Genomic DNA, 19769 nt, shown 5'->3' with positions numbered 1-19769 from the left:
AAGCCGCAGCCCACATATGGTAAGTCAGCAGATGAGTCAGATGCTACAGTGGAGGTGTGCAAATGAGGTGGGGGCTCTGAAAATGAAGGAACTGAACAAGACTGGGAGGTTTCCACATAGCAGCTGGTAACAGATTATAGGTAAGGTAATAAAGTGCCCCCTAATCATAAAGCCTTACAAATGGAGTAGAATACACTGTGTAATCAGGGCTTGAATTACGCAGTGGCTTTTGGGGATGCCCAATTTTCTGGTGTGCACCACTGGAAAATAAAATACAACCTATAACACAAAAGTGGGCAATTTTTTTAGAGCCCCCCCACAAACATCTCAGGAGAGGCTTTCAAGGGAGCTCATGTCCTTTACAGGGGGCCAAGTTCTCTGTAGCTCCCCCGTAACTCAAACCGTGCATGTAATCAGTTATATACATACATGAAATAGACTAAATCAACATAAATTCAAACCTAACGCTTCCACTTAGTTTCCATGGTACAAACTCTCTTGAAAAAATGGACATGGACCAGACTTGCTGTAAATGAATGACTTAATTGAAAAGTCCATTGGTTACCACTTACTAATCTTATTTATGAAGGTTGCATAGCTAATTTGTGGTGACCTTTAGGGTGATTTTTTTTGTCAGTTTGGTGCCATGTTATCCAAGAGGAGATTCCTAGTTGTACTTTCAACCTTAAAGGCAGATATAACTAATCATTTGGTCTCAGAGAACCTCACACTTATCCGGATGTACTGGCTTTAAAGCTTTTTAAGTGGCCTGCAAAGAACAGCATGGTGTTCTCTCCCTCGAAAGCTCCCTAACAGATGGGATATCTTCCTAATATTTCAGCTGTCTGACACACATGCAGGTCTATTGCACCCAGCACAGGAACTTTGCAGCAATCCCATCACTCATCGATCATCGGCTTTAGTATTTAAGTTAATAATGCTCCTTGTAGAAAATCAGATAACTGCTTTCAGTAATTACGCTTGCAATCTACGTACGCAGATGCTTTGTGCAAAGTGCAGTACAATAGATAATACATTACAGACACGTAGCTGTCAAGGAGTCAACTAGACATAAGGTCAGCAAACCTGAGCTTCCAATGAAAAGCCAGTAAGAAGTGCCAGGGTCATCATGTCTGTTTCAGGGAGCTTAATAACTGCCATCAAGTTATTCTGGTTCATTAAGCTGCACTTTACCGTCTTACTGACTTCCCTCTGAAGAGCAGGTCTCCCCAAGCACGGCTGTGTCTTCCAGTCTTGTCAGCTGAGGGCAGTTGACCTAAGAACTATACTTTATTAAGAGTCCCATAAAAAAATTAAAGGTTTATCCAGCTCATCAGAGCATTGTCATCGAAACAGCATAAAATCAAAAGCTGAGTGAAGAACTGGCTGCTTTTAGAATGATTTAATTATATATTTATATATTAATTTTGATATATTCTGCATTGTTTTTGGGTTGCCAGGTGGGATAATGGGCAAAACTACTGCGTCAGAGCTACTTTTACGAGGAATCCTAAGATTCGGGTTAACTGCTGTCTCAGAGCTACTTTTGCAAAGAAAATAATCTGTGCAGCTACTGAGTTGCGACGGTAAAAGTTGACAAACGGGGGCAGGCGGCTGTTTCAACTCAGTGAATTTTGCTGACCAGTGAGGGGGAGGTTACAGTCTGACTGTCGTGATCGACTAGGCATGTCTGAATGATCGATCTGTCGGTTATAATCATCTGGTTGCCGACCTCTGCTCGACAAAATGTGAACCACACACGTTATATGTATGCGATGCAGCGCTGTCATCTCTCATGTCACAATATTCATAGAATATTATTTTTATGTCTGCGATGGGCTGGCCCCCCATCCTGGGTTGTTCCCTGCCTCGTGCCCATTGATTCCGGGATAGGCTCCGGACCCCCCACGACCCAGTAGGATAAGTGGGTTGGAAAATGGATGGATGGATGGATATTATTTATGTGAAGGTTGGTGAAATTTGGTAAATGCTGATTAAATACAAAATCCACAAACTTCTCAGTCTCCGGTCTCAGTAAAATAATACATATTGTCCAATAAAAAACCACACATGTCCACTTTTTTGGTGAGTGCCACATTTTGCTATAGATGGAATACACCTCTTCACTTCTGCTTACTAATAGCATTTGGCATGTAATTAACCAATGAGAAAATGTTTTATTTCATCTACTTTATGCTTGTACTAGTTAACAATTGTATTCATAATGGTAGTTTGCATGGATTCATTTATATGACTAATTTTAACAATGTAACATTAATGGATAGATAGCTAGCTAACTAACATCATTGGTAATTGTGAATATACAGTGTGATTAGTTTGTGTCTTGTTGACTGACATATTTGCCTCGTTGACGACAATCCACATAAGTCCATTTAAAAAATTTAACTGTTCACTCATGGCTTTATAAAGGTAGGTTTCTATTTGAGTTGCTAAGGGTGTCTCATTATGTTGTGTCTGGGTTTGTTTTGTAAGGTAGTTTCTGAGACAATGTGTTTTTTCACGCTCATGAAATAATTAAATTTTGGAGATACATGTTTCCCATTGGACAGCAATGACTTTGCATATTAGTATCCAGGTGACAGTGAGTCTGGAGCCTATTCCAGACAGAACAGGGCACAAACAGGGGGACGCCCTAGATGGGATGACAGTCCATAGAAGGGCAAACACCCACTCAGACACACACACACAGACACAAGCTGCACACACAGACAAACACAAGCACACAAAAACAGGTTTTTTAATTAAATCTTTGTGGGGACTCTCTTAATTTCTCTTTCTTTAAAACTTTAATCCCAACATGACAACCTTAACCCCTACCCAGCCCTAACCTTAACCATAAGTAACCAAACCAAATACCAGACTTTTGGCATTTTTAGTTTTTTGACCACATTCGCAGATCTTTGTGGGGATCTGAAAAATGGTCACCATAATGTCAAAAGGTTTTTAGCACATTGTGTCCCCACAATGTATTTGGTATAAACATAATCCACAAACACACACAGACACACACACACACAAAATAACAGTAGGGGCAAAATAATAAAAATATAAAAGAAAAGCAATTCCAACAATGCAGAATGAAATGATAACAAAACAAGCGTATTCTCCATGCGTTTGATATGAAAGTTGGCCCGGCCTATCTCCACATCTTTGTTGTTCCTGTAATACAGGATGCAGCACTGTGAAGATAGACAGGAGATCCTCATGGAAGAATCATGACCAAGTTATATGGGAGTTGACCATGCCAGTCAGTCATGTCAAGAGAAAAAATAAAACTGGATCACACAGTGGTCTTGTTCTACTCGCCATGATGCCAGGATGTGGGTGAGACCCAGGTCAGCTTTGACTGTGTTGATTCACATTAAGCTCCGACCGGTGCCACGTGTGGGACGTGGATTGATGAAGTCAGCCTTTCACATTTCAGTATGCAATTAGAGACAAGGACTGCATACTTAATCTGGCTCTGATTAAGTATAATTAAGTGCTTAGTGTTACAGGCAGGGGAGTAACTGTGGGAGGCTAAAAAAAAACACTTTTTTAAATTCTGGCATTTATTTTGATTGCTTGAGGAGGAAAATTGGAAAATAAACCTACTTAACACTACAAGTAATTTTCTGCTGGATGCAATTATACATGGAGCAGCAGAGGCGAGGCCTCAGGCTCTCAGTAAAAGGTAGAAGGCATACGTGGGTATTAACAACAGAATCTCTGATTATATTTTGGCAGGATATTATATTTATGCAGGAAACCAAAGTTCATATTTTTGTTTTTGGGTTATTTTTTGGGTTTGCAATTTCACAGGCTGTGAATGATTTCATAGATGTAATTTAATTTGCATTTAAAATTACATTTAACATTTAGTTGGTATTTTCAAGAATGAAACAAAAAAAAAACTGAAATGTTTCAACAAGAAAAACTTTGCAACTGTGATTTAATAATGTCACTCTAGTGCTACATTTTAGTGAATGTGGACATAACAGTCTGTGGCCACAATATTATTAGGCTCATTTATAAATAACGCACTGTACAGGGGGCGGGGTGGGGGGAACTACACTTACGGGGTGACTAACAGGCTTTTGCGTAATTTCCCGCCAGAAAAGCGTACGAAAAGCGAAAGTCGAATGCGAACAATGCTTTTTTTAGCCTGCTAATTTGTTTACATGTTAAGCGATATTTTGTAGACGCAGCTACTATGTTTCCATAAACTAACAAAATTTGCCCTGGAATTAACGGCTCCGGATATCAAGACTGACATTAGTCTCGATGCTGACATTTTAAACAGCGGTTTTTAATCTACTCAGAGAACAAGAGGGTGAGAGGGGATGGGATCAGAATAAAAAGGGGAAGATTACGAGAGGGACCGAGGGGAGGAGGACCGTAATCGGATTATGAAGCCGTAGTTGGCAGATGCCTCATTCCCTCCGCGGTAGGTGTTGCAGATCACTTTATAGTCCATGTCTAAATATTAAAATGATACGATTTCATTGGATATATATCCGTTTGTTAAATTTGGAAATGACTTTGAAAGATACGTAGTTTTTCTTTCGTTTATACATGTGGAATTTTGAGTACGTTTACTAGTGTTTAATTACTTTTTATAAACGGATGCCAACTTTGATAAAAACCTCCTTTGGATTTTGAAGTTAAAAATGAATGCGAACAAACACAAACCTCCGTGGATCGGACAGCTTTTAATAACTGTTTGAAAGTCTTTAACTGAGTTTAAATCGGACTTCAAGGATAGCGATTAGTGAAACACTCACTCTGGATGTCTAACGCTGAGTGAAGTTTCTTCGCGATCCTAATTTCCTAATACTTGGATGTACTTGGATTGGGTGTCACCGTGCTTCGAATGAAAGTTTTTGCTCCGGGAGAAATTGCATTTACGGGGTTAAATGATGCTGATAACGGACCACAGGGACAGAGGAAGATCCTCGTCTATCAAATTAAAGCACATTTCGCAAATCAAATATGGAGATGTGCTGGTTCATCCCGCACCAGTTGAGCGGTCAGCATCGCTATCCGAGGAAGACGATCATCCGTCTTATTCTGAATCAGGAGAGGACTACGAAGAGTTCGATGATTTTTCGGAGATACCCGACACTAGGAGCATCGCTTCGGATGACTCTTTCTACCCGATGGAGGATGAGTTGGCAGGAGCCGGCACCTGGCCACATGCAGAGTGTTCTGCGGCGCCTTCTTTTTTCCAGGCGTGTAGCACCAACAATGCAGTCGGGATTAAGATAATGATAAGACAAGGTGTGGCTGAAGAAGAAGTTATGAAAACAGATAAAAACAACAGGGTAAGTTTAATGTTTACCCAGATGCAGCCTACGAACCAGTAACTTTCTAAGAAAAAGTAATAACCCACGTTATAAACGCGTCCATTTACACGCATGCGCAGTAGCGCTAGTTCGCCGGCTGGCGTTTACATCCGAGGCAGATTAATAAACTATTTTTGAACATCAACTTACTCGGGATAAAGCGCATTACTAATATGTAACCAAAACCTGTCCACTCGTCTCATATATAACTACAGGCTTCCACTCGTATTAATTTTAACGTGCAGCAGCTATCCTAGATTATTAAATACGCGGCGTCATTTTTTCTGTATGAAAGAGTTTTGTGATGACTTTCTAAACATAAATAAAAATAACCATAGTTATGTTAACTGTATTAGTGAAACAAACAGCTTGACAAGCCTGCACAAATAATTTAATAAATTAAGAAGAGTAATTTTTATCAAAACAATGCATTTCACAAGCACTTCTTTCCATAAGTTACGGTGACGATCCGCCTGCTGTATGTGCCATGTCTTGCACTACTACATTCTCCATCATTTGCCTAACACGGCTGCCATAGCCTATGTGGAGAATAACTGTGGCCCTTAATACGCCCCTGTGCCGAATCGTCCAGAGGTTTCCTCACTGATGTTTTAAGGCATTACGTTACTATTCACTATGATAACATTAGCTGCAATGTCAGCAAAATGTGGAGAAGCAGCACATACGTTTTTTTCTGTCATTCTCTTCCCTTCTTTTTTGTTACACTAGCAACAAATAACAGAAATCACAATTGCAGGGCATTTATGAGCAAACCTATAGTGAAGACAACATTTACATTCAGAGGTTCATTATCGCTTTTACTTACAGGTGAACTTTATATAATTTCTGCCTATTTAAATCGTTTTTTCTTTGATTATTTGTTGGACGTTAATTGCTCTGGAAAAAAGTAGCTTCAGAAGTAAAATGTCACCGTGTCCACATTTTAACTATGTGCTGTGGTAATAGATATAAACTGGAACATTTGTGCGTTTAATTATCTCTTGTGGGCTAATTGGGTAAGTGAAGGCGCCGAGCTGGCCGGCTCTGCCTTGTTTTGCACAGACCTCAATGCTTTATAAACAGCGCCCTATGGTAATAGCAGGTATGTGTTCGAAAAATGCACACTAACTCCTAATGAAATCAGGATGTTACTGACTGTTGCGAAAGGAGCCCTAGTACTCCCTCCTGCAGACTGTGTCCAGTTTAAGCAGGATATTTCTGGCCTAATCGTTGAAATATGAACGTTTTTCTTATATGCCCCTGAACGTATCATTCACTGTAATTCATACAGTTTGATGGGGGTCGATGGGGGCCTTCCCTTACTTGTAAAAGGGACAATGTTTCTTTATACTACGCGGTTCGGATTTAGCAAAGTTTACGCTGATGCTCATTAATTTAAATTACATGCTGCATTTCTTCGATTTCCCACCCACCCAAGTAAGCAAAACAAGCAAAGAAATAACTGCAAAGCCAAACAATATTAGTCAGAGCACTTAGGAATACAGTATTCAGAATTTTACTGAATTCAATCCTGATAACTATGCAAATAATGTATGTGTGGAAACACACTGTAAAGAATTAGCTTAATTTATAAATTAATTGTAATGGTGGGCACAAATTGGAATTGTTTCATAATTATAATTATTAACAATGTTATGAATAATATGATGGCTCTTATTGTTCTTAGTAATCATTGCTCTTGCAGGCTTGTTTCTTTTTGGAACTGGAAACATTACTCATAGCCATTTCCTGAGGGTATACTGAGTTTCATTTCAGACTGATTACATGATAACACTCATGGGGGGTTGCAGGTAGCAAATCAAGCAGTCTTTGTGGTTCTAATTTGGGGAATTACGGCATGGGAATTTCCCCTTTGGGGTAACTTGGCAGTTGAAGTTTAAATAGTATTTTATTTGGTTTTGTCTGTTCCGCCATAGTGCCTGAGTGTAAAATGCTTAAACATGCACGCTGCTATGACATTATATCATCAGCAAAAGTGCAAATGCCACAAACACCATCATTCACTTCCCCATTATTCCCGTTCGATCACCAGCCTCACAGATGTAGGGTCGTGCAGTTTAATGTGCTCTTCTCTCTTGTTTTTCTCCTGTGAACTCTGGGGTATTCCAACAGTCCAGAGCAGGGCTGGAATGGCCATTTGGCGTACTGGGCACTTTCCCGGTGGGTCGGTGGGTATGCAAACTCCGCACACAGAGAGCATGCAAACTCCACACACAGAGAGCATGCAAACTCCGCACACAGAGAGCATGCAAACTCCGCACACAGAGAGCATGCAAACCCCCACATACAGAACATACAAACTCCGCACACAGAGAGCATGCAAACCCCCACATACAGAACATACAAACTCCGCACATAGAGAGCATGCAAACTCCGCATACAGAGATCATGCAAACCCCACACACAGAACATGGAAATTCCGCACACACAGAACATACCAACTCCACACACAGAGAACATGCAAACTCTCTACACTGAGATCATTTGAACCCGCACACACAGAATATGCAAACTCTACACACACACAGAGTGTAGGTGGAACTGGAAGTATGAGGTTCTCTACTAGAAGAATGCTTGCTGCTATCTTGAGAAAGACGTACGGAAAAGCCTGAAGTGTAGGGCAGTGGGATGTTTTCAGTCAGAATGCGGTATGTAATTAATAATTTATCTCATTAGGGGGGTGAACCTTCAGCCTTTTCAAACAAATTAGTTGAATGTTTAAGTGGTGATATGCTGAGGGATATACAGTACAGTGTAAAGGATATTCTTTCCACGATTTCCAGTTTTCAGCTGCCTTTAAAACCTGTATTCCAGGTGACAGTCTTTGGCCCAATTCCCTCCAAGCATAAATTATGGATCAGGAATCTGGGGAGTGATATAATAGATGCTTTAGGTATATACACTTACTACCAAGCATATATGATGAGTAATTCACATTGGATAACAGAATGTACTAAATTGTTTATAAGCTAGGGGAGTATGAAATGGTGTATATGAACTATTCTTAAGGGGATCCATCTTCCAGATGCAAGCATTGCACCTTTATATTCCTACTGTGATTCTTACTGCGAATAATTATGGAGATTCTGTGAAATAAATGAATGAATAAATAAATTTAATGTTCTTGTGGATATCCCTTTGTCTGGAAGTAGCTTTCCGTGCTGTGGTATTAAATACTTTATCTTTATATAGGCTATCAGTGTTTACGGGGAGCTGGTTACTCAGTAGGCAGAGGGCAGACTAGAAACCACTACTGGAGTATTAGATCTTTTGGCTAATCTGATAGCTCCTTCACTGATAGCTCCTGGAGGAGGTACAATCTCTACCTGGGGAAATGGGGGCTTGCATTTCCCAAAGACCTGCTCACCATTCGGGATCTATTCTTCCTGATCCTCACAGAGATGAGTGCAGTAGAGAAAGAATGGCAAGGTGATTGTGTTTACACTGTAAAAGCAGTGTTTGTGTGACTGTGTGCGTCAGGATTTTAGGCACATGTCCGGAAGGTCATTGATTCCAATCCCTTGATTAAGGCCCTTAATACAAACTGCTCCAGGGACGTTGGATAAATACCTGGCCCTGTACTCTGACCCTTAGTTCTCACCTCTATCTCCAAGCCTCATAGGAGAGCATGATGGGATATGTGAAGGTTGGATTTTGCACATGCACCATGTGACAATATATTGATGGGCTATCCTTCAGAACTGCGCAATCTGTTTTTCTGTGTTCCTCCTTTAGAATGCTTACCCAGCCGCTTAATTTGCATAGAGGGAAAAGCCAGCTGGAATTAGGTTACTTTAAAGAAGAAATCCAGTTTATAAAGGCATATTCTACATAGTAGGAAGGTAGATTGTAATTTCACTAAATCTGCATGCACAAAGGATGAATAATTCATGGTCTATAATGGCAGCTGTTTTTTTCCACTCTTCATGCCCAAATGTAGGTGTAAATGTAAAACTGTACTGTAGATGGTTTAGAAAAATTCTCACCAGATGTGGAGGAAATATTTTCAGAATCTTTCTCCTTAATGGCTTTTAGTATCGCGTTTGCCTCAAACTTCGAAGTAGAATGTTTACTTATTTTACAATGAGAGGTACAATAAAGTTAGTTTGTAATGTTTTTCAAATTAATCTAATGTAGATACATTCATCTTGCAGAGCTCAAGACCTTTTCTGCATTGGTTGATCTGTTTCTTAAAGCAGCAAAAACGTTGAGGTAAATCGGTCATTCAGAGGTTTGCTCAGCTGTCCTGTGATTCACACTGCTACACTGCAAAAAAGAAGAAGTTTTTTTACGTTTGCCATCCATTTCCCTTGAACACTGAAAATTTCATGGTTCTGATTAGAGGACATGTGTCTTTCTGCTGGCTTTGGAATGTTCCAATACCTGACAGATCTGGGGAAATTTTTGTGTGATGATTTGAAATATGCTTTGCTCTAAGGTGACATGTAGGTCAGTATGAATAGGACCAGCGGCACATAACAAGTAAAAACACAAACACATTACTGGTGAATGCAGTTTGGTTGGGCTGGGTTGCTTTTCTGTGTGTGATACTAAGATATTAACCTGTTACACAGAGGTTAAAAATACTATATCAACTATCGTGCCCTGACAGAGTGTTATTTATGGATGTGCCATGTTGGTCTTTGTACTCAGAGTGTAAAACTGTATGCACGGGTCATAATCTTGTAATAAAGCCAATGGCGTTTTTGGCCGACTCCCCATTCATAGTGTAGTGGTCATTTCTGCCTGGAAACATCCCTGTTGAAGATCAGACTGTAGTGGTGAGTTTATAGGGTTTTCTTGAAGATCGTGGAGGATTGTTCAGTATACCAAACAAGGGCTTTAAGACTTTCATCCTTTCAGACTCAGACCCTACGTTAGGACTGTAGTGACATTAAAGAGGTGTAAATCCGCTGAGGTTTGGTGCCACCATTACATTGGACACGTGCAATGTCCCCCCAAAAGTAATTATAATATTAATATAATATATAATCCTTGAAATAATGTAGTACATTCATGTCTCTGCCTCATTATCAGGCAGATTTTATTTTTCTGAAATGGTAATTAGCTTAGACCTGGGGCATGTAGTCATTACCACATTGCTGTATATTTATGTAGCCAACGCTGGCTGATGAATTGCTTTCCTCAGCAGAGGCAATCACCAAATTAGAGAGGAACGTGGAAGGAGACCCCCTCCCAAAAAAAAAAGCATCTGTCCCTAATTGTTCCGGCAAAGAAGGGCGTCTGGGAGTTATATTTAACCACGCGCTGGCGGCGGCATGTCCGCGTGACGGGGGGCTGGTGGCCTTTCGCTGTGCAGGGCGTGAAAGATGACAGACACGAATAATAGTTTGGGACAACCTGTGGGGGGGGCAAAAGACTGGCATCAGAAAAGGTACACAGAGAAAGAGGCGTTTAGCCCTAAATGCACTTTCAGTGTGTTTTGTTCTCCTCAGTAAAAAAAAATAAAAAGTATCTCTGCGTTGCGTGATACTGCCAATGTCTGCGATCCGAAGTAAAAGGGTGCCGGTGTGACTGGTAATGTGCCGGTAAAGCCGGGCAGGGAAGGATGGCGGTAAGCAGATCAGCGCAACGCTGAAGGGATTTGGGATTTACTGTGTCCCGGGCCTCTGACAGCCTGCCGAAATGTATTAACTATTTGCACTGCATTGCATTAGGAATCAGGAGTCCATTGGCTTGGAAATCTCTATGGAGAATGTGCATCTATTCGAAGTTACAGATTTCAGCTGCAGTTACCTTGTGAGGATACTGAGGTCGTGTCACTTATAATCTAGGGTTTACCTAGAATGCAGCAACTGGAACTAATACAAACGTGATGCTTTATGGCGTTTTGCCATTGTTTCTTTACCCTCAAAGAATTTTTGCCACTCAACCCCATAGATCCTAACCAGTTTCAAGCCATTTTTCCGGTTGTTTTAATGAGACTTTCACAATCATTATGATCTTCTGAATTATGTATAGCAGTTGTCTGAAACAGGAGATTGTGATAATATGTGTTATAATAATATACAACACATTTTGGTAAAGTGGTATAATATTCTCGTTGCCCCTGGTTACATGCTGAAGGCCTGTCTGTTCCCCATTGGCCACGCCCGCTTCAAGATTATCCTAATCTGTGATTACTGTCACTATGCTCAGTCTTGACATTTGATTTTGTCTAGTCAGCCCTGGTGGTCTGGGTTTCTGATTCACTCACTTCCCTGGTGTTGTGTGGTTCCGGTGTTTTGGGTTGGTTTTATTGGTTATGGCCCAGACTTTTGGTTTGCCCCTGGCTTGCAGTTTGGGGCACGGTCGGAACTATAGACAGTGCAGCTGCAATGGGGCCCCACGGAGAGTCGATGGGCCACTTCACGGAGAGAATCAGGGGGCTATTGATCTATTGGATTGAAATACCGATGCACGTCACACTGCATTATCAGCCACCAGAAACCAAACAATATATCTATCATATGTTTGTGACAAGGCTGTAAAAGTTCTATATTGTGCCTGTGTCTGGATATTACATAAAGATACATAGTACATCTGTAGCATTTGACTGTTAATAGTCAGAGACTTTGTTTTCATGGATGGACATATCAAGAAATAAAAAGGGAGCCCCCCCCCCCCCCCAATAAAATCTTGCACTGGAGCCTATTATAAGAAGCTTATGCTACTGATTTGGGGGTGTGTGATTTTGCCCGAGATCATGCACTGTGCTCATGACCGTGTTAATAAATTTCTGTTTCCCTTAATTCAGTCTTTTTTTTTGTGGAAATTATGTATTTTATTTAATGCTGTTTCATATGGGAAAATATAAGTATAATGCAATGCAAGGTACAAAGCTTAATTTTATAGAATAAGAAGTGAAATGTAATTCAATGAGGGATATCGATGTGCTTTCATGTTGTTTGACAAAGCGCACTGCAGAAAAAAGAAAATGATTCATGTTTCTTATATTGTTTCAACAGGTTTGATTTCTTAGGTTGCTTTATTCAGGGCATATAGTTACTGCAGAAACGGTATCCCAGGGGACATTGAGGGGAACTGAGTGTTTGCAGTTTGACTTAAGTTTTGGACCAATTTAAAAACTAAAAATGATAACAGCCCTTGAGCTAGTGCACTGATCATCCAAAGGGATTTAAATGGTTACGTATGTATGTATGTATATATGTATGTATGTATGTTTCCTAGGAGATTCACTGCATTTTCTTTCTGGGATATAAGGATGTAAATGGTAAAAAGAACTGGATTTGTGGCATATGTGGTTGGGGAGGATTAATGTGAATGAGGTGCTGTGTCTCAGACATGTTGCGTTGTGGAGGTAGGTGAGCTGCAGCCTGCGGATATACTGGTTATCGGCAGCACATGAATCGGTAAAGGTGCTGAGTGAATGTGGAAAATGGGGTGGGGGGGTCATAATATATTTTATATATACGTTTTCTGCTGAAGCATTTTGAGATATGCATTTTGGCTAATCGTGCAGGGAGAGTACTGACTAGTAAGATGGCAAGAATAAAGCATGAAATATAAACTGAGATGTGTGTCTGAATGTACATTTCATGGGCTGTAAAACCAGGCTGCCACAAAAAGATGAAAGATGAGTGATCTTAAATGAGTGAGCACTGGCAGCTTAAAGTCACCTGACCACTGACACTGAAAGATGAGTGACCTTAAACGAGTCAGCACTGGCAACTTAAAGTCACCTGACCACTGACACTGAAAGATGAGTGACCTTAAACGAGTCAGCACTGGCAGCTTAAAGTCAACTAACCACTGACATTTAACTATTGAATGATTTTAAGAAATCAGTACTGACTGCTTCACATTCAATCACCTAAGCAGTGACATTGAAATATTACTTTGCATCATGAAAAGTGTTCTCATAAATTTTAAAAAGCAGGCTGAAAACCCACATAAAATGTTTACACCGTTTTTCTTAATATTTCATTTTGTGTTAACCAGAAGATGATCAGTTTTTAAAATATTTTGATATCAGCTGTTCACAACAATAAACAAATTCATCAAATTAGATGGGGTTTCCAGTTTCTATTAGATTTTATTTTATTCGAACATCCATCACTTTATTCAGATTTGCAAAGCACAGATTAATCCATGCGTTAAGCTGCGAAAAACAGTGAATCCAAAAGCAGGCCGAGGATCTCTTGTTTGGGCTGGTCTTCTGGCGACAGCTGTCCGTAGCTCCATGGTAATTTAATCACGACCTCCCACGCGGCGCAGCTTCCATTTCCAGTTTTCTGCTGTAACATCTATTTAAGAATTACGTGAGGGGGGGGAAACAGCTCCACGACCAAGTCTGCTGCCGTAATGGACAAGCTGCTGACTCGTTAAGTAGGACGATCATGATCTTCTCAGTGTGGGCTCGGCGAAATGAAAGACACACCGTAACTAGATTGGGTTTCCTCTGAAGACCCTGTATCGCCACAGTTAAATTTCAGTAATTGGGCTGGTCCAGACACTGTGGCTCAGTGGGTAAAGCTGTTGCATTACACCTACGCCACTAGGCACTGGAATGTCCCTGCTCTGCTCAATGTGAAGCGTTTCCATAAGGTTAGGCTTATTATCGTCTTTGAATTGCTCATAGTGTGTGACTGCAGGTGTCCTGTGATGGACTGGCATTCCAGTCGGGGGTGGGGTCTCCTTGCCCTGTGCCTAATACTACTTGGGATTGGCTCTCTGACCAGGATAATTGGTTGGAAGATGGTTGGATTTGGCTTTACTATTATGGATCATATCTCATTGGCATAATTAGAATATATGTAAAAATATGTAATGTGACTTGCTGATCTTTACATTCACTATGGAGCTTTTTGTGTTTTCTCATACAAACAATATTCTTGTAACATCGTAGCTGGCTTGGGCAGTAAACATTCATAGTCATTTATGGTGTTTTTCTAGTCGTGATTTTTGTAGTAATCTCCCATTAAAACATCACAGGAACACTGATGATTATGACAGCCGTCCTTCCCGTATTCCTCACTGGCGAGTTTTAATGGATTTTGGGAATGTGGTTCAGCTGTCTAACGGGAGTAATTTGTGCATTTTGATACATGCTGAATCTCAGCCCCATATTAAGCAGTCAGTATTTCACAAGGTACTTTACGGGATTTGTGATTGCTAACAGAATCATCGACCGCTCAGAGTGAGAATTATGTGTCAAATTAAAAGTAGCATAATGCTGCAAATTAGCAGAAAAGCATAGCCCTTGAATGGTATTTTTTTTTATATGAGTCGTCAGGCGGAACTCCATAGTTGTTAAATACATATTTCTCGGATATATAGTCTACTAACCATATACACCTCTAGTACAATGTTGCATGAATGTAATACACAGGAATCGATACATAAGTGCATTATAGTTTTCCATGTCCCTATTAGCTAATGTGCTAACAAATTAACAGTTTACATAACAGAAGTGAGTGCTGACAATCTGATACGGGTCTGTAAACACGTCCTTTTTAAGGTGATGGTCCAAGCCTTCTTTTACAGGCCCCAAATTCTTCCATGTAAAAGTCATATTTTTGTCAAGCGGTTTCTGAAACATGGCTTTTGTGAGCTATTGTCAAAGTCGAGATTGGATGAAGCAGCCCTTCTAACCCTGTGATGACCTTGCAGACGGGGCTGCTGGTCGCTTGCTATCAGGGCTACGATGACGTCATCGTTGCACTGGCACAGTGCCCCTTCGTCGACGTCAACTGGCAGGACAATGAAGGAAACACGGCTCTCATCACGGCCTGTCAGGCAGGTAAGAGCTCATCTCAGGCACCATCACTAGCAGCCTTTGTCACCCCTGCCTCTTGTACATAGGAATTAATTACCTTTTTATAAATCTTATGAGTATTTACTAGAAAAAAAAACAAATGACCAAGTTTTATAAGCAGAACACAGCTGAATTATTTAGCAGAGGCTGGTTGACATTTATAGCACTTTAGCTTAAATACGATGCATTTTCATAAGTGCTAACATAATTAGGCCCAGAGGCACAGTAGGGGCAGGGATACCCTGGCATATTTAGGGAGCCAGCACTTTACAGGGGACTTTGAATATATAAAATTATATGAAAAATTGGGTGGAGCGGCCCAAGATGACATTTTATCAGGGGCCGGAATTTCTAGCTGAACCCTTGATTAGGTCTCTCTGGATTCGAGGCTCTTGGTCCCTGTCTATACCTGCTGCTGTGCACAGTTAACATTAGGTCATTTGTTCAAATATTTGGTCTTTTGCAGCGCACCAAATACATGGGGGGGGGGGGGGGGAGAGGTAAACATTTTCAGCCAGACTATAATTAACCCCCATTTAAAATCTAATGGGCTTCCATTAAATATAGTAATTAGATCCCCCGCCTTCAGCGTCCCCTCCCCGCTGCCTGCACTCGCATGGACCATCGCTCAGACCGCAAGGAAACAGTTACAATTGCTGTTTATTGGCATCCTGTCTGCTGTTGATTTTCTGCAGCATTATTCTTCAGTTTTATGTGACTGAGTTTCCTGGGATTTGGGGAGAAGAAACATTTTCCATCTATAAAGTACTTTGTTTCCCCATCGGGATGAACCCCTTGGAAAAATGTGTGATGATAAACGCATCGAGGGACTGGGTGACTAGGCCAGAAGAGCAGTGTTTTATGAAATCAGTGTTTTATTCCAGCGAGCAGAATAATGACCATCTCCATATGCTTTCAGGACATATAACTATCTGCAACTACCTGCTCAACTATTATCCCGGCCTGGACCTCGAGCACAAGAACTGCCACGGCTTCACAGCCCTCATGAAGGCCGCCATTCAGGGCAGGACAGAATGTGTCCGGACTCTAATGTTTGCAGGTACAGTTCCGAAGATCCTTGGTCCAAAACAGATGGGCTCCAGGTCCAAACCCAAATCCAGAGCTACATGAAAGGCACACAGTTTCTCAAATCCAAAATCGAATCTAACGATGGTGTTTGCTCACAACTAAAGAATGGTGTAGATGTGTAATTCTCACGAAAGGTGTTTCCTTACACTAAAGCAACGTGTAGACATGCAATGCCCCAGGTCTTGCTACCTTCAGGTGCATGGTAGGTTCAGGACTGGCGCTTTGTGTTCCTCAAAGCTGCAGACGCTCCAGTGTGCATGAGTTGCGGTCTCCTAGTTATGAAGACTCAGCAGAGTAGTAAAACCATACCTTAGACGTCATAGAATGGTGTCATATAAACAGTCTATTTTTTTTTCTACATTATACAAACTATATATATTATATTATATATTATATTATATATATTATAACTGCAAAGTGCTTTCAAAAATGAAAATTAATTATGATGACAATAAGACTGTACAAGAAATGTACAAGCAATGTGTTATGGAAGTAGTATTTGTGCAGGGCTGCAAAAATTGCAATTTCAGAAAGACAGCTACCTTGTGTCAGAAAACATTTTCTCTTCCCTGTAATGATACTGGAGAACAGTAAACCCATAATTACTACATCACCATGCTGCCAAAATGATGGGAACATTTTCATAAAGAGGCTAACTAATTTTCAGGGCAAAATAAGGAAAACCAAGTATTATCATTTGAAAATAAGAATGTACAATTACATTTATTTACATTTGTTTATTTAATATATAGAAATATAAATTTGTAAAAGCCACAAAGGACACAAAATGTACAAAGAAACATGAAGGATAGACACATCTTAACTGTCTAGCTAGCTACATATTATTATCCGTAGCCAAGGCTACATATTATTATCCAGTCACGTCTACTGATTCTCGTCATGTGACTGTTATATCACCTGCAGTGTTCAGCCCTGAGGTGTTTAGTGTTTTTAAAGGGCTGCAAACAGACACCAGCCTGGTCCATGACATCATTTGGCTTGTCGGCCCTCAGTAGATGACTCAGAATCTAGTACAGGAGGATTGCAAAGGGAAAAAAAAGCCTGATGTATGCCTGAAGGCGTCTGATGTGCATTACGGGGGTTACAGTGTCACAGTGTCGTACAATTTGGCCATAGGTTCGTTATACAAAAACCTGCGTTGTTTGCAAACGCAAATAAATATCTGTAATATACGTGCCTGTGTTGGTTGTTCTCTGAACAGTCTAGCAGATACTGACTGCAGTTAGAAAATACAAAAAACAAATGGAACCGGATGCTTTTAACTGTGAAAATATTCATTAACTTATGATCTTTCTGTTTCAATGGAAAAAACCCATGTGCCTGACATTTGCATTTTGCGTTATATCACACGTGCAGGATGGGATTGCAAAGTACGTTTTGCAAAGTACGCTGTTAACTGTTGCCCAATAACAAATACAGAATTGAATATGGCACTCTTTGGATCAAATAAAGTATTTTTATTTTTTGTTTTATAATGTCAATATTATTCTTGTAAGAAGTGATGCTTTTAAATGGTGTTTTTCATAGTAATTATTAAGAATTAAGTCTATGTAATTGTGTGAATTATTCAAAATTATATATAGGAATTAGTGCATTAGTGTGTTTAGCCTTGAAATTGGAAGGTTGTTGGGTAGAGTCCCAGGAGAGGCGCTATATTAGATGGTCTGTTTCCAGCTGTATAAATTTTAAGGTGATTTAGATAAAAGCTTTAACTGCAGCTTAACAAGTAGAACAAAGTGCGAACAATGTAAAGGGTGTGGATTCAAGTCCCAGGGAGCACACGACTGCAGCACTTCCTACTACTGTAAGATAAATAAATACGATGTATGAAGCCATTGTATTTTGTCCGCTGCATTAGGGGCGGACCTGGGTGCCCATGACCCTGGGCGGAAGCTGACATCTCTGGAGTGGGCCGTGTTCACAGGCCGCCACGAGACCGCTTGGCTGATGACACGCCTGCTGGCCAGGCCCTGCCCGGAGCAGTTCTCCGAGTCCTACAGGCTGGAGTGGCCCCTGCTGCCTGACTTGGTGGCTAAGGCCAAGAAGCAGAAGGGCTGCCTGAGGAAGATGACGGAGGCCATCCGCAACTCCTTCTTCTTCAGGACGCACGGGGAGCCGCAGGAAGACGGCGTGATGGACCATATGGTGCGTCTGACCACTGGGATAGGCAGCCCCTTCGTGGCCACGGCCTGCCAGACAGTGTGCCCAAGCAGCCCCCCTCGCGTCGGCAAGCGGCACTACTCTGTGCAGGAGATCCTGAAGAAGCAGCGGGCGGAGCAGCTCAGGAACCTGGGGTCTGAGCACCTGGACAGCTACAAGAAGCTATTCCAGAACTCCCAGGTCACTCTGGTGCCCAGGAAGAAGGAGCGCAGGGCTAGCCTGCAGCCCCAGGACCCGGCGGGCGGTGGCGCGGTGGCACTGAGGCGCAGCAGCCTGCTGCCCCTGCATCTGGTGCGCCGCCGGAGCGTACGGCCAGGCATGGCTGTGCCCAAGGTCCGGGTGACCAAGGCCCCGGCACCGCTGTACGTGCCCGAGAAGGAGCAGCAGAAGAACGGCACGGTCAATGAGAAGCTTCTGCAGATCCCCAAGTGGAGGTACAAGGAGCTGAGGGAGGAGCGGAAGAAGATGGACGAGGCAGAGAGGAAGAAAAGGGAAGCACTGCCTGAGAAGAAGCGCACGTCTGCGTGGAGGAGGACGTAACAGCCACCCGGCCACTTCCTGTCGAGGCATTAGCCCTCGCTGCTGAGCTGAGCCACACCATGTGAGAATTTCATACTTGAACAAGAATTCATATTTATTTTCCTATTTATTACTTGGAGAGAAGTAATTGATTTTTATAAAACTTTTTGTAGATTGTCACAGAGGGAAATCCACTAATGGTAACCAAAGGATCAAAAACCAAATTATTTATAAGTAATTTCCATGTGATATGGCCAAGTTTTCCTCCTTATTAGCTCTGTTAAATGCTCAATGTGCTGTAGTTAATTCACTACGAGTGACAACTTTTGCCCAAACACTTCTGCTCAGAGGCTGATGGAAAGCGAAATCTGACAGCAAAATTAAGGTACACTACAGGGGCAGAACCATCTTAATGTCTAAATGCCGTGCAACGAATGTACCCCACCATTAAATTGTAACTAATCGCAATTGCGAGATACATCTCATCTTCAGACATGATTGCAGTTTCTATCTACACTTAATGAAATAAATATAGGATACACTCTCTCTGCACTGACAGACCCACTACCCTCCACCACGAGAAAGTCATACATTTATAAATTCCAAATGGGCCAAGTTTATTAATAGCCAACAGAAGACAAGTTAACCTTCCTGAATGTTAACTGGCTGTGCCGGGAAATCTGCCTGTTAGGCTAAGCTGGGCCATGCCTGGCTCCTCTGTTAACCAGACCGACTCGCTTATAATCATTGTACCTCTCAGATGGTTTTATTGCTATTCTGCTTGTCATCTCCATTAAGTTTTACGTGAGAGGCCCTATATTAAAGTAACCCATCCA

At 41.3% G+C, this 19769-nt stretch overlaps 1 protein-coding gene across 1 annotated transcript in view; it reads left to right on the top strand.

The window, feature by feature from the left end:
• Positions 1-4120: 4120 nt before the first annotated feature.
• ankrd33ba (ankyrin repeat domain 33ba) overlaps positions 4121-19769 on the top strand; it is a 16547-nt gene continuing 898 nt past the window's right edge. Inside the window, exons 1-4 of the mRNA XM_048976490.1 lie at positions 4121-5324; positions 15000-15129; positions 16064-16204; positions 18113-19769. The exon at positions 18113-19769 is cut by the window's right edge and continues 898 nt beyond it. Of these exons, the coding sequence (XP_048832447.1) occupies positions 4917-5324; positions 15000-15129; positions 16064-16204; positions 18113-18954 (1521 nt within the window). The 5' untranslated portion in view covers positions 4121-4916 and the 3' untranslated portion in view covers positions 18955-19769. The remainder of the gene's footprint in view (positions 5325-14999; positions 15130-16063; positions 16205-18112) is intronic.

This window comes from Brienomyrus brachyistius, chromosome 15 (assembly GCF_023856365.1).
Source record: "Brienomyrus brachyistius isolate T26 chromosome 15, BBRACH_0.4, whole genome shotgun sequence".
Classification (NCBI taxonomy): Eukaryota; Metazoa; Chordata; class Actinopteri; order Osteoglossiformes; family Mormyridae; genus Brienomyrus; species Brienomyrus brachyistius.
The sequence above is the reverse complement of the archived record's forward strand: the minus strand, read 5'-3'. Positions and strand labels throughout refer to the sequence as shown.